The 12,311-nt window shown below is 34.2% G+C and overlaps 2 protein-coding genes across 2 annotated transcripts; both read right to left on the bottom strand.

Moving 5' to 3' along the window:
* Positions 1-680: 680 nt before the first annotated feature.
* On the bottom strand, positions 681-1,469 carry LOC131070079 (uncharacterized). The gene has a single exon (XM_058005605.2). The coding sequence runs from the start codon at positions 1,467-1,469 to the stop codon at positions 681-683; it is 789 nt and encodes a 262-aa protein (XP_057861588.1).
* An 8,762-nt stretch (positions 1,470-10,231) lies between these two features.
* Positions 10,232-11,020, bottom strand: LOC131070080 (uncharacterized). Its single transcript, XM_058005606.2, has one exon. The coding sequence runs from the start codon at positions 11,018-11,020 to the stop codon at positions 10,232-10,234; it is 789 nt and encodes a 262-aa protein (XP_057861589.2).
* Between the last annotated feature and the right edge of the window lie 1,291 nt (positions 11,021-12,311).

Genomic DNA, 12,311 nt, shown 5'->3' with positions numbered 1-12,311 from the left:
TAGAAATTTTTATTTCTTTTTTTCTTTAAATGTCTATATTTATAAAATAGTGTTACATTTATTCTGATAATGATAGATGAGATTCTTCTATGAACACTCTAGACCTTGCTGCTATTACACATATTCTGATAATGAGAGATGGGATCCTCTTATGAACACTCTAGACTCTGCTGATATTACAGATATTTAGATAATGATAGATGAGATCCTCTTACGAACACTCTAGACCCTACTAATATTACACATATTCAGATAATGATAAATGGGATCCTCCTATAAGCACTTTAAACCTTGCTAATATTACACATATTCTGATAATGATAGATGGGATCCTCCTATGAACACTCTAAACCCAATTCATATATATATATATATGATGCAAATCCCTAATCCTTGACTTACAATTGAAAGGCGACAATAAATATTACACCAAATACTACCCAGCCAAAAAATCAAATTATTTATCCTCCTTAGATACAAGTAGAAATAACATAATATTCTGTCAGTTCCAAACATTTACAATGGTGGTTGGACATCCACAATCAATGGAACACACCTCCATTACAAGGCAAACTAACTAAAGAAAACAAACATTGTACATAATCGAACATAGCCACGACTGCTTATTGCAAATCACAATGCCCTCACTCCAAACGCAGATTTGATGTTACTGACCAGCACTAGAAAAGAAAGTTGGTGATAAGTAGAGCAGTTGCAGAAACAAGCAGGAACAGATAATGACCAACACTACTCTTGACCAAAATACTTCCCCCGATCAAAGGATTCGCCCCAACCAAAGGCTGGTTAAACACCGGCTGCCCATTTGGTAGGTTTGCCTGCAGAGGAGATGAAAAAGCAGGCTGAATGAAAGGAAGCGATCCGGGACTCAGAGCAGTTCCACAGTTCTGATTCACCAAAGGGTCATCATTGCCTGACCACGAGCTCTGTCCATTGTTATCCACCATTCTCAATTCTCCACTCTCAAGCAAAACTAGAGACTGATAATTATCGGCTCCGTTGTTCCACACTTCATTGTTACCATCATTTATCTGCAACCCATCGTCTGTTAACAGAAGAATACATGGGTTGGTTGTGGTGACCGCCTGGCAGGGAGACTCCCAAATGCTCTGCTGGGCCGCCGTATTTATGACATCAACATAGCAGTATTCCAATCCAAGTCCTCCGAGGCCTGGATTTGTTTGCTTTCTCACAAGCATTGCTGTGAATGTGCCGGACTGAGAGGTTAAAAATGGCTGCGTTACTGTTAATCCGTTGCCTGCTGGGGTGTTTACTACAGAAGAGCCCGAGCCTTGTATTACAGGCACCGAATTCCCATTTGGGGTGTTGAGGAATGCCAGCACTTGCTGCATTTGGGTTCGAACTATGCTCCCAACACCAGCTTGGCATGACCCGCTGCTCAGCATATTTGATAAAACTAGCAACGCCAAAGCTATTGGGTAGATCGTCATCTCTCTGCTTAAAGATCAATCGATCCGTATTCTTTGGCTAATCTGCTGCTTTCAATGGAAATGGAATCTATGAGATTGGGCGATCGGTTTTCTGGGTTTATGTATGGCTTATAATAAAAGGGTGATCTATGGGTGATCTGTTTGGATCTATAGATGGTTTATAATATATGGACGATCTATTTTTGGTCTACATATGACTTATAATATATTGGCAATGGACGATCCATTGTTTGGTCTACATTTGATTTATAATATAGATAATCTGTTTTTGATCTACAAATGACTTATAACATAGAGATAATCTATTTTTGGATTTACAAATGACTTATAACATATGAAACTATCACTACTCTTAATATACTGAAGACATCTACCTGCACTTCAAATAAGAAATGCACATACCCTACCCTGCAGAAGAAAGCACAGCAACAAGCCCTACTTAAACATCAGGCAGTGACAGAAAGTATAATTTGAGCTACCTATTTCATTCAAGCAGAGGCAAGTAATTAACTTAAAATATTTGAATGACTCTGCCGGGTCTGCCCATGTTAGATCCTTATTTATATCTGAACAGAGAATTGGATTGATGAATGGAAATGGAGTATTTGGTGAAAGAGGTTGGAGGTGGAGTGGAGGGTGCAGTTGAATTGAACGTCAATGTGAGCTCATTCGAATTCTCTGCCAAGTCCTGCCCACGTAGGGCAGAGTTTCTTAATCAAGACAGACAAATTAAGAACCAACCAATGCTTAGATTAGCTTTATCGGCCCAGAGTTAGTACAATGCCTAGGCAATGTACAAGAAACTTCTGATAATTAGTATTTGAAAATTGAAACAGATCACCATGCTGATCATGCTTGTGGAATTATGAGGAATATTAATGTCAACCTGCATTGTCATACCACGCCACCACCCAGATAAGATTGGCTGAACGGCTTCACTTGCTTTCGATCTATTTTATTTTGCACTTAAAAGAGTAGTTATAATGAAGCGCCCTTACCCAATTATTTTAAGTCTTTTCATGAGCGCATGCTTTTGTTCACTGTATGTTTTATATGGCTCTTTTGTTTCACGTTATCACAATCAATTAAATTATTGATATTAACATTTTTTTATATTTTTGGAGGATTATATAGAGGATAATCTTGTCAACGCAATAGATTTAAAAAAAAATTAGTTTGGGAATGAAGGCCAATAGAGCAAGCTATAAGTGATCTTTTTCTTTGGGATAACTCTTACGAAAATGGTAGACATCCCACAAACAATATTATAAAAATGCCTAATTTGGTCCTCCTACCACGTAGTAATTTCTCTCTTAGGCCATTCCACTATGGAATTAGAAGTGAATGATCTTTTTGTTGGACTTCTTATATGGCCATTTTCATTGGCTACTATGAAACTAGAAGGTTTTTTTTTGGTTGGTTGGGTGAAAATATTTGAATTAGATAGATTTAGCATTTTTGTTTATATATAGTGGATTATAATATTATTATCTTTTAGATGTCATATTGTTTTTTCTAAGATATAAGTTGGTCTTGTGTTTTTTATTTATTGCAACATCTTTTAGACTCACTCGTGTGTATTTCATATCCCTTTAAATGACCTCAAGCTTCCATAGATCCATAATTTCTATTTAAATTGAAGGTATGATGGGGAATACCAATCTCACCGTGGCTCAAGAAACTTGGAAGTTTGTTTCCATGGTGTTGCATGAGGCATGTCCATTGAATTACCACCAAATGTTGTTCTATTCATTCAAGAATTTGATAGTGTATTCCATTAGTTTTTTGGATGGAGTTTCTTTGTGTGTATCAATTTGGTGTTAAGAACATCAGGCAAATGTTAAATATGGTCATCAATTCTTTGATTGTGAGACATAAAGATTTCTTGATTTTGACCTTGAGAGAAAAGATTTATATTCATATTTGGAGAAAAGTCTAGAAGATCCATGATATCAAGAGTTTAGAGTAGTTATTCACTCACAAAGGGCCCTTATAGGTAGGTGTTTTAACTATTCCTAGAGTCAAATAAATTATTTTGACATCTTAGTCATCTTTATGTTCCATTTTACAGTGATATTAATATAGTTGTGAAGATTGAGACACATTAGAAGTTGGATTAAATTAATTGATTGAGGGAGTGCTTGGACTTTTATTGAATTGAAAAATGAAGGCATTGAAGCTATGATTGGATTGTTTATGTATTTGATTCTTAAGAATTGATTGGTTTTATGTAGTTAGTAATTTTGTGTGCTCTAAATTGAAGGTATTTTCATGCTTTTAAACATAGTTTTTCAATTCTTTCATGCTCACTTAAGTGGTTATATATGACTTTGTATTAGTTATAAATTCATTAGATCTTGCAATGAAGTTTGTTGTTCTGTAATTTTTCTAAAAATGCCATTTCAAAGCCAAGAATATGGATTTTTTTAAAGAAGTTTAGAAAGTGAAATTGAGAGAAAAAGAATGATGTGCATGTAAGAATGAAAAGAGTATTCTTAGATTCTAGATTCTTTTTTGAAAAAGCTAACATTTGAGCATTTAAAAATGGCGGATTTAGGAATTTACTACTTTTCTCATAGAGAAAATTCTGCACAAAATTTTAATGTAGAATGATTTTGGATGAATTTTATTGGGATAAAACAAGTCTCTTATAATTTTATGTTTGGATTTTTTTTTGGACAATAGCTAATTTATTATCTTGGCTTTATACATTGGTTTTCATGTTACACCTATTTAGTGATTAGATTTGAGGAACTTAGGATTAGAGCTATAAACGGTTGTGAATGACTAGATCTCAATATTTTTGAACATCTCAAAGTTTTTTATTAAGGAAAAAGTAGGTTTTAAAGGACCCTAAAACCCTAATTACAAAGAGCTGTAGAAAGAAAACACATAGCCAACCAATAGCTCAACCCCAACAAAAAAGCACCCAAAGGACAGACCTCTAAAATAGTAGGCCAACAAAAGAAAATAGAGAAAAACTAACACAAATTCTTTAGGGTTCAAAAATCTCAACTTCCATTTGATCCATATTATGAGACAAGTTCTTCAAATCTTGCAATTGGAACTTTGCCTACTCCCTAGTCTTTTTGAGATGCCCATGAGGCTGAGATGATGAACCCACACTATCATCCTTAGCTTGTTTTCTCTTTTCAATGAGATCAAGACCAATTAAAATTTTGCCCCTAGATTTCGAAGCCTGCACATTCTACTAGTGATTCACAAGAGTTTTAATCCCTTCTATGCTAGTGTGAATGGTTCTATAGCTCATGTTAACTAGACTAGAGATATAATTATCATCAATTCTCTTCATCTTAGCTTCCAAAACCCCCAGCCTACCTTCATAGTCCATCTTCAAGTTAGTTACATCTTTGGCAACATTCTCAAGGATAGAAAGCATTCTATTTTTTTCCTCATCTAAAATCACATTGCCAACACCAGCCCTAGAGGCATCCTAACCATCACCCTACTTTAAACATGTATCCACTTTTCTTTTAATAGATTGAATATGAACACTACTCTAATTCATTTTGAGAAACTGTCATCAATAAAAACATCTCAAATAATCAAAGAAAGGATAGGGTGAAAAATAATCACCCACCCAAACCAAGATAAGTTAACCACCATGGAGAATGTCAAGTTTGATAATGTCCTCAATGTTAGGGGGAATAGGGTTAGTCCCATTCCAATAAAATCCCTCTCTTTTCAAAACACCAATATTAACAAAAGCATCCACAAGGGAATTACCTTCCCTAAAACTATGAGAAATATACACATTATCAAAATATTTGACAAGGCTTAATGAATTCTTAATTAGATCTTCAATGGACCAACTCAGAGTATGAGAGCCCTTTAAACAAATTAATGATGTTGAGTGAATCACCCTCAATCCAAACCTTTCAGAAGCCAAGATAGTGAGCTAGTTTGATGGCATGAAAACCAGCTGAGGCCTCAACCATGTGGTTAGACTTAAAAATCTTAAAGTTATTATGACTCTCTTAACTCATTAGCATTATAGCCGGGATTAAAATGAACCAACATGTAAGTTCAATGTCATACTCAAAGTGCTAGTGAAATATTAGTATGAAAGCGATCTTGTTGATTCAATGTTGTATATTGAGAGCTTCGAAAGCCTTATTATGGATAGTAATTATACCCCACACTCCAAGAGTGTTGAGTTATATAAGGTACTCTCACTTCATGATGGTAGTCATGTTCAATATCCTATAGTGTTATTGAGTTACTAGATAAGTCTCTTTTCGTTCCCCTAGTATCCTTATCTTTGGTGGTGATGGATTTTTTTAAATCAAAAATGGTATCTAGCTCGATCCATGTACATTATGTTAAGTTGAACATTGATTGTAGATGTGTTCATGCTTGTTTCTTATGCATGATGTTTGGTGTATGTGTAATCCATACTCCTTATATTGTGTGGCTATGTTTGTTGTATCACAAAATTGTCTCCTAGAATGGTGGAGTGGAGCTATGGGTACCAGATGGTTAGGTTTTAATCAACTACTATGAGGGACTAGTAGGTCCATGGAAATAGTATTTGATCATGTACACATTAGAAAATTTTCACATTCCAACTATTTATTTCATTGTATCAAAGTTCTAAAATGTATATAATTCATAACATTCGACTCATCTTAAAGGTAATTGTAATATTATATTGAGAGCTCCTAATTGGAATGATCATGAAACATCAACAAAAGTGAAGACATTGTGGTTAGTATTTTTACCATGTAAGACATTGGCATGTCAAACATATATGTTGTTTTATATATTATTAATATGATAAAATAAACATAATATGATAGAAAATAATTATTTATGATATCATTATAAAATATGTTTGTTTTGTCTTCCTAGTTTTGGGTTTTGTGTAAGGAACTAGCATGGGTGAAGTTTTTTTGGTTCTCCTCATGGTAGGAAGGTAAGTAGGATGTGTTGGGTTCCCCTTCATTCTTCATGCTCTTAGAATCATCTTAGAGTACCTTTAGTTACACTCTAGATATCTCTATAAATGTGCACTATGGTATCCCATTTATTTATGGTCATTTCAAAGTCTATTTTATTTTGTAATATCTTTCTTTGAGGCCTAAGTATTTTCCTTAAGTATGAGATATTGCTCAAATCAATCATCCATTTGGTCTTTGGTTGGGACTACAATGCAAAAATAGGAATAAAATATAGATTCTAGATTCTAGTGTTGAAGTTGGACTCTGGAGAAAATTTGGGATACATAAGGAGTGACTTTGTTGTTCCTTATTGGCATGCTATAGTCCTTCATTTAGTTAAGTAGTAGGTAATTCAAGGAGCTTCTCAAGAAATCTTTATATACAAAAGTTGTTCCCCTTGGGCTTGTGAATCTTCCCATGTTATCACTTTACTAAAAAATTGTCATTATTTAGAATTTATTCCATCTTTTACATTGAGAAATGTGTTCTTGCATGAAAATGAGTAATTGTCGTCCATGTTGATGAATGTCTTGTATCTACTAGTGGGGAAACTTATAGTAAATGTTTGCACCTTGCATTTCAATGTCTTTGGTTGTTAAATATCCCACTTGGCCTTAGGTAAGTGTGACTTGTATCCTAAGAAATGGTGGTCATTCATGTAGCCAGGATGTAATCTCTAGGTTGTCTCATTACATGTTAAGGTTTCCTATGATTTTTTGGGTGTTATCAAGAGCTTTTTAGGAAATTTATTTGCTATGAGTTTTTGGGTTTTATCTAGAGTTTTTAGGGAATGGATTTGAGGTAGATGGTTCCATCATCCTACCCTCATATTGAGTTTGCAAGAAAATATGATCATGGGGTTAGGACATGCTCATTTCTAGTGTAGTTCCAACAACTTCTAGTTTTATCATGGCAATTTCATCCCATGATAATGCCTTCTACGTGTTATTAATGTATAGAATTATAAATGATGTGAAGTGTCATGACAATGACTTTGCTATGCCTTGTATGTCATTGTGCTTGAAATGAAACTTGTGTGTGCATTGGTATGTAGTACAATACATTATTGTAGCATTTTAGTTGTTGAGATTTGTTCTTGTGATATTAAAAATATAAATGATTCTCTTCACTCATATCTCTAGTGTGTGGCATTACATTGATAGTATTTTGAAGAGATTCAAAACAATGAATTGCAAACCAAAACATCACTAGTTGCAACAATATTGAAATGATGCAAAGAAGATAAAGGCTATAATATAGATTCAATTTTTTATAAAAGATTTATTAGTAGCTTGATGTACTTGAAGGCCACAAGCTATAACATTATATATGGAGTAATCTTAATTTCAAGGTTGATAAAATTACCAAGGAATGTTTAGTAGCAAATTGGAAAAGGAATTTTTATATATATTAATGGCACAAAATAAAATATTTTATAACTTATAATTAACAAATTTGAGTTGATTTATTACACAAATAATGATGGAATAGGGAGATTTGATGATGGAAATAGTACCTCTAGATATATCTTATATCTGGATTTAGAAACAATTTCATTAATTTCAAAACAACCTATTATAATTCTTTCTAAAATAGTAATCAAATAAGTGACAACTGTTTGATATGGTTGTTTATTGTTGTTGCTAGGATATATTGTTTTAATTGTTGTCAACATATTCCTATGATTTATTCCGGTGAGATTGGGAAGATATTTTGATCCGGTTTTGTAGTTTGGTTTTGCTAATCATTGTTTTGTAGAATCTGGTATTTCCTTGGGTATATTCCGGTGTGATCAGATCTGGTGTTGAGTCTTTGGGATATTGTTCTAGATGATCTTGTGTATGTTTACTTCAGATGGTTCGTGATTTGGTGCTCTGCAAGTTATCTTTCTTCGTGGCAGTTGTTGATTGGTTGTGTTCTTGAGCTTCTAGACGTTGACAGATGAAGATTTGAAAAGTGGCATTGGTGCAACTATTCTGGATGATTCTAACGTGCTTTCTGGTGTTTCCTAGTCGTGTCCTATTTGTTTTGGTGAACCACATTGATCGTTGTGCGAGTTTTTGGTGATTTCTATGAATCGGTGGTGATTTTTGTGTTATGCGGTATTTCTGGTGGTGTAGCATGTTGTGCTTGACCGTTTGAAAATTTGAATTAGGTCCATGCTATGTAATGTAAATCATTATATTGGTCTGGTAATCGATATTTGTATCGTGCAATGTAATTTTGTAATTGTGAGTTGAGGGTTGAAGGTTTGGCCAACCTTGTTATCAAGGTTGATGATTTGTATATATAGGTGAGATATTCATGTAATTTGAGTATCTGTATAGTGTTTGCATTTTTAGAGAGGTGAATGTGCGAACACGAGATTTATCGTTCAATGAAGTGTTGAGGTGAGATTGGTGTTGTAGAGCAGACAATTGTGCTTAACTGGAATTGTCATCAGGCATTTGTAGATGCTATCATTGCAGTTCATTTCTTTCCGATTGTAGTCCGAATCATATTGTAAGTTAATGAGACTTCTCTGAGGGTTGTAGCCTTTCAGGCAAATATCTTTTGAGCAGTGAGCTCTAGGTAGTGTGTTTGAATGCATGTGCATTCCCCATTGTAATATTTTCACATACTACTGCAGAGTATCATCTTACTGTTGGTAGGTTCCCACCATGGGTTTTCCTTTAACTGGGTTTTCCATGTCAAAAATCTTGGTGTTGTGTGTTGTGCTGTTTAATTTTCTTATATGTCTATTGCTGTAGTTTATCAGTTTTGTTTTGGAGTTAAATTTTCTGGATTCGGAGAAGACTAATTCACCCCCCCATCTCTTAGTCTTCTTTCTTGATTGCTGCTAACAATAACTACTTTAGTAGCATGCCTATTGTTATTCTTGACTATTAATAGTTTGATGTATTTAATGGTGACAAGACATGGTATCATATATGAAGAAAGCTTAGTTTCAAAGTTAATGGAGTCACCCAAGAATTTCCACTAACAGATTAAAAAGCTAGAGTTATGTTAAAGAGATTTTACTTTGTATCTAATGAATTTGTATTAATTGGTTGCATAGATGGTAATTTGAGAAAACATGATAATAAAAAGAGTACATTCGAAATTATCTTTCATCTGGATAATTAAATAATTTATGTTAATTGGTTGCATAGATGGTAATTTTGAAAAAAATGATGATAAAAAGAATACATCCCAAAAAAATGATGCTAAAAAGAGTACATCCCAATTTATCTTTCATCTGGATAATTAAATAATTTATGTTAATTGGTTGCGTAGATAGTTACATGAACTTTCAAAGAAAACCCATCATAACTCTTTCTAAAATGAAAGTCAAATATGTGACAACACGTAAGTGGCGCGTCAAAGCCTGTCGTGACTCTTCTATTCTATTTTGAAAAAATCTCAACCAGACAGAAGACTAGAGCATATACAAATCAAGAACAAACAGTAAATACATGTAGATACAAAGCAAACTTGGATTAGCCATTAAACAATAATATCCATTAAATAGTCAAGTATTCAAATTACAGTGAGATGAGGCATGCGATAAAAGATAAACACAGCACAATATTGCTGCTTTCTTTGTTTTCTACTCCAATTACAGTTACAACCATTAATTACAGTTACAACCATTGAGGCAAGCGGGTTTGAAATCAAATGTGAATGTAATTCAAAATACAAATGGCAAGAAAAAAAATCAATAAAACGAAAGCACTTCAGAACTGTAAAACTTAGAGACCATGAAACCACAATCCTAATTACAGTCACTCCTCCCAAACCCTAACACAATGATATCAACTGCTAGCAATAGTAGAAAACAAAGATGCCGATCAGAACCAGGGACAGATAATAACCAACACTATTCTTCACCATGGCACTTCCCCCGATCAATGGATTCGCCCCAACCAAAGGCTGGTTAAAAACCGACTGCCCATTTGGCAGATCGGCCTCCAGTGGAGATGAAAAAGCAGGCTGAATGAAAGGAAGCGATCCGGGACTCAGAGCAGTTCCACAGTTCTGATTAACCAAAGGGTCATCGTTGCCCGACCACGCGCTCTGCCCATTGTTATCCACCATTCTCAACTCCCCACTCTCAAGCAAAACCAGTGACTGATAATTGTCCGCTCCGTTGTTCCACACTTCATTGTTGCCATCATTTATCTGCAACCCGTCATCTGTTAACAGAAGAATACATGGGCTCGTTGTGGTGACAGCCTGGCATGGAGACTCCCAAATGCTCTGCTGGGCTGCCGTATTTATAACATCAACATAGCAGTATTCCAAGCCAAGTCCTCCTAGGCCTGGATTTGTCTGCTTTCTCACAAGCATTGCGGTGAATGTGCCCGATTGGGATGTTAAAAATGGCTGGGTTACTGTAAATCCATTGCCTGCGGGCGTGTTAACTACAGAAGAGCCTGAGACCTGTACTACAGACACTGAATTCCCATTGGGTGTGTTTAGGAATGCCAGCACTTGCTGCATTTGGGTTCGAACTATGCTCCCAACGCCAGCTTGGCATGATCCCTTGCTCAGCATATTTGACAAAACAAGGAACACCAAAGCTATTGGGTAGAACAACCGTATTGTCATGGCTACTTACGTATAAGTTTTGCAGAGGGAAAGATATAAGAGAGCAGAAGCAAGTAATGAAGTCAATATAGCCTAATGTTTGAATGACTCTGACCATGTTAGATCGTTATTTATATCTGAATACAGAGTTTGATTAATGAATGGAAATGGAGTATTTGGTGAAAGAGGTTGCTGGTGAAGTAGAGGTTGCGGTTGAATTGGAATCCAATGTGAGGTCATAATAGTTGTATAATCGAGAGGTGGGATTGGTAGATAGCGGTTGAATTCTTCAGGGCCTCATGACCTTATTAGATTATTTAAAATTTTACAGTTAATTTATGGCTTACCTGAATGTCAATTGGAAATGTTATAGCAGAAAATAGCCTTAGGCGACAGCATAGTCAAGCATGGTTGTTTCACCCACGTAAGCATGGCTAAACCACTACTTTCTAGACTATGAATGGACTCTCTTATGCCGACCCACCAATAAGCCAATTCAATCAAATGTAAATTTCATACTGTCTTGGAGACTAATTGTACAAATAAATGTAATTATTGATGTAAATAAAAACTAATAATTTAAAAAAATTAAATCATCGGATGCCTTTCAGAAATTTGTGTTTAAAATAGGTTTAAAAACACACATTCACGATCGTTTGATATGCTATTTTTATCTATAAGATGAGTGTAAAGGTCTTTAATTTTTATAAATCAGTAGGAAATTAATTAGATATAATAGTTTGTCTATATTTATGTATTATCTTTATAATGTTGTATAAACAATTTGAGTAATGTATATATCACAATAGATTAGTAAGTTAGAATTTTGAAGAGTCAATATTTATATCATTCACACATTTAGTATAGTCTATATGTTGGTTTGAATTGGATCATGGAATGACAATAGCATATTTTCAATTATTTAAAGTTCTTGTCAATTGAATTGCTACGACTATAAATTTCTTAACTTCTTGTTAATTAATAAATTACCGATTAATGATTTTTAATAATTTTTAATACTATTTTATGTTTTAATGTTTGGTCATCACATTTCTTATGAAAAAATATTTTTATATTTTTTTAATAAATTATCATTAGGTATTGCTTTTTGAGTTATAGATTATCAAAAGGGAAAACATTAATAACAAACTGCAATCAGGTTATATGAACTAACATGTAGCCTTAAAAAGGTAGAAAATAGTAATAGGGAAATGCCTAGCTAACAAAATTCTTTGATAGATGTCCATGCCTTGTTCCAAACCTTTAATTTTGACACATTTATGCCGAATGCTATCAATTACAAAAATGCCAT

Source organism: Cryptomeria japonica, chromosome 4 (assembly GCF_030272615.1).
Source record: "Cryptomeria japonica chromosome 4, Sugi_1.0, whole genome shotgun sequence".
In the NCBI taxonomy this organism is placed as follows: Eukaryota; Viridiplantae; Streptophyta; class Pinopsida; order Cupressales; family Cupressaceae; genus Cryptomeria; species Cryptomeria japonica.
This window is presented reverse-complemented; position numbering and strand designations above follow the sequence as displayed.

Bases quoted from the DNA above. Each gene is read 5' to 3' on its own strand.
- LOC131070079 (XM_058005605.2), bottom strand. From the start codon at position 1,469: ATGACGATCTACCCAATAGCTTTGGCGTTGCTAGTTTTATCAAATATG.
- LOC131070080 (XM_058005606.2), bottom strand. From the start codon at position 11,020: ATGACAATACGGTTGTTCTACCCAATAGCTTTGGTGTTCCTTGTTTTG.